Source organism: Galeopterus variegatus, unplaced genomic scaffold (assembly GCF_000696425.1).
Source record: "Galeopterus variegatus unplaced genomic scaffold, G_variegatus-3.0.2 Scaffold2902, whole genome shotgun sequence".
Taxonomy (NCBI): Eukaryota; Metazoa; Chordata; class Mammalia; order Dermoptera; family Cynocephalidae; genus Galeopterus; species Galeopterus variegatus.
Genome location: NW_007729013.1, coordinates 78,359 through 79,371, shown reverse-complemented (window position 1 = coordinate 79,371; position 1,013 = coordinate 78,359). Strand labels below are relative to the sequence as shown.

The 1,013-nt window shown below is 59.8% G+C and overlaps 1 protein-coding gene across 1 annotated transcript in view; it reads right to left on the bottom strand.

Moving 5' to 3' along the window:
- Window positions 1-266, bottom strand: part of TAB1 (TGF-beta activated kinase 1/MAP3K7 binding protein 1) — a 30,126-nt gene extending 29,860 nt beyond the window's left edge. Inside the window, exon 1 of the mRNA XM_008583410.1 lies at window positions 234-266. Coding sequence (XP_008581632.1) covers window positions 234-266 — 33 coding nt within the window. The remainder of the gene's footprint in view (window positions 1-233) is intronic.
- Between the last annotated feature and the right edge of the window lie 747 nt (window positions 267-1,013).

The following is a 1,013-nucleotide window of genomic DNA, read 5'->3' as shown; positions in this document are numbered from 1 at the left end:
GGCCGGCAGCGCGCACGCGCGGGCTTCGCGGGGCCGAACCCGCCGCAGGTCTCGCGCGCGGCACGCGACCCGGGCCTCTGGATGTGGCGGCCAGCCCGGGGACAGGGGAGGGCGGCGGTCACACCCCGCCTCGGAGAGGGAGGCGGTACAAAGGCGGAGAGGGTGCCGCTCCTGCACCCGACAGCCCCCCTGGGCTCCCAACCCCGAGCCCGGACAACGGGTCGGATCCTCACACTCTGCAGCAGGCTCCTCCTCTGCGCCGCCATCTTGGAGGGACCCCCGCGCCCGCCTCCCGGCAGAGCAGCGAGAAGGGCGGCTAGAGCGGCAAGGAGGACCGCGCTGCCAGGGAGCATGCGCCCAGCGCCAGCCCGCGGCCGAAGAGGGATGGGGCGGTAGCGGAGCGTGTGCGCAGGCGCGCTCTTCCACTTTTTCTCTCCTGGGCCCACGGAGCGCGAGGGTTCGGAACACCTTCACGATCTCTGTCTGACTTCTGCCCATCTTTTTTTTTTTTTTTTTTTTTTTTTAAGGCCCCGGATTAAGGTTCTTTATGAACACAGTGGGGGCGGGGAAGGTGAATTATTCATTCACTCAACCAATGCTCATAGAGTGACTGTGGCTGGCTCTATAGTGGGTCCCCCACTGAGCAAGACAGGCCTTCAAAAAGCTAACGTTTTATTTGGGGAGGGCAAAGCTTATATACATAAGACATTCTAAGAAGTCTAAATTCTAGGAAGAGAAGTCATGGATGGTGGCATGGGAGTGTGGCGTTACCTGGCAACGGGGAAAAGCAGGCTAGGTGGAGAGGACAGCTAGTGCAAAAGTCCCAAGGACAAGGATCGTGTGGGTTCAAGAAGCATGCGTGTCACAGAAGGCTGCTGTGGCTGGAGCAGAGATAGAGGAGAGATGTGAAGGGGCGTCGCCCCAGGCAGGAGCTTGGCTATTATCTGGAGGACAAAGGGAAGTTGTTGACTTGTTAGCAAGCGATTGACGTGGTCCTATTAGTAGGAAGATCT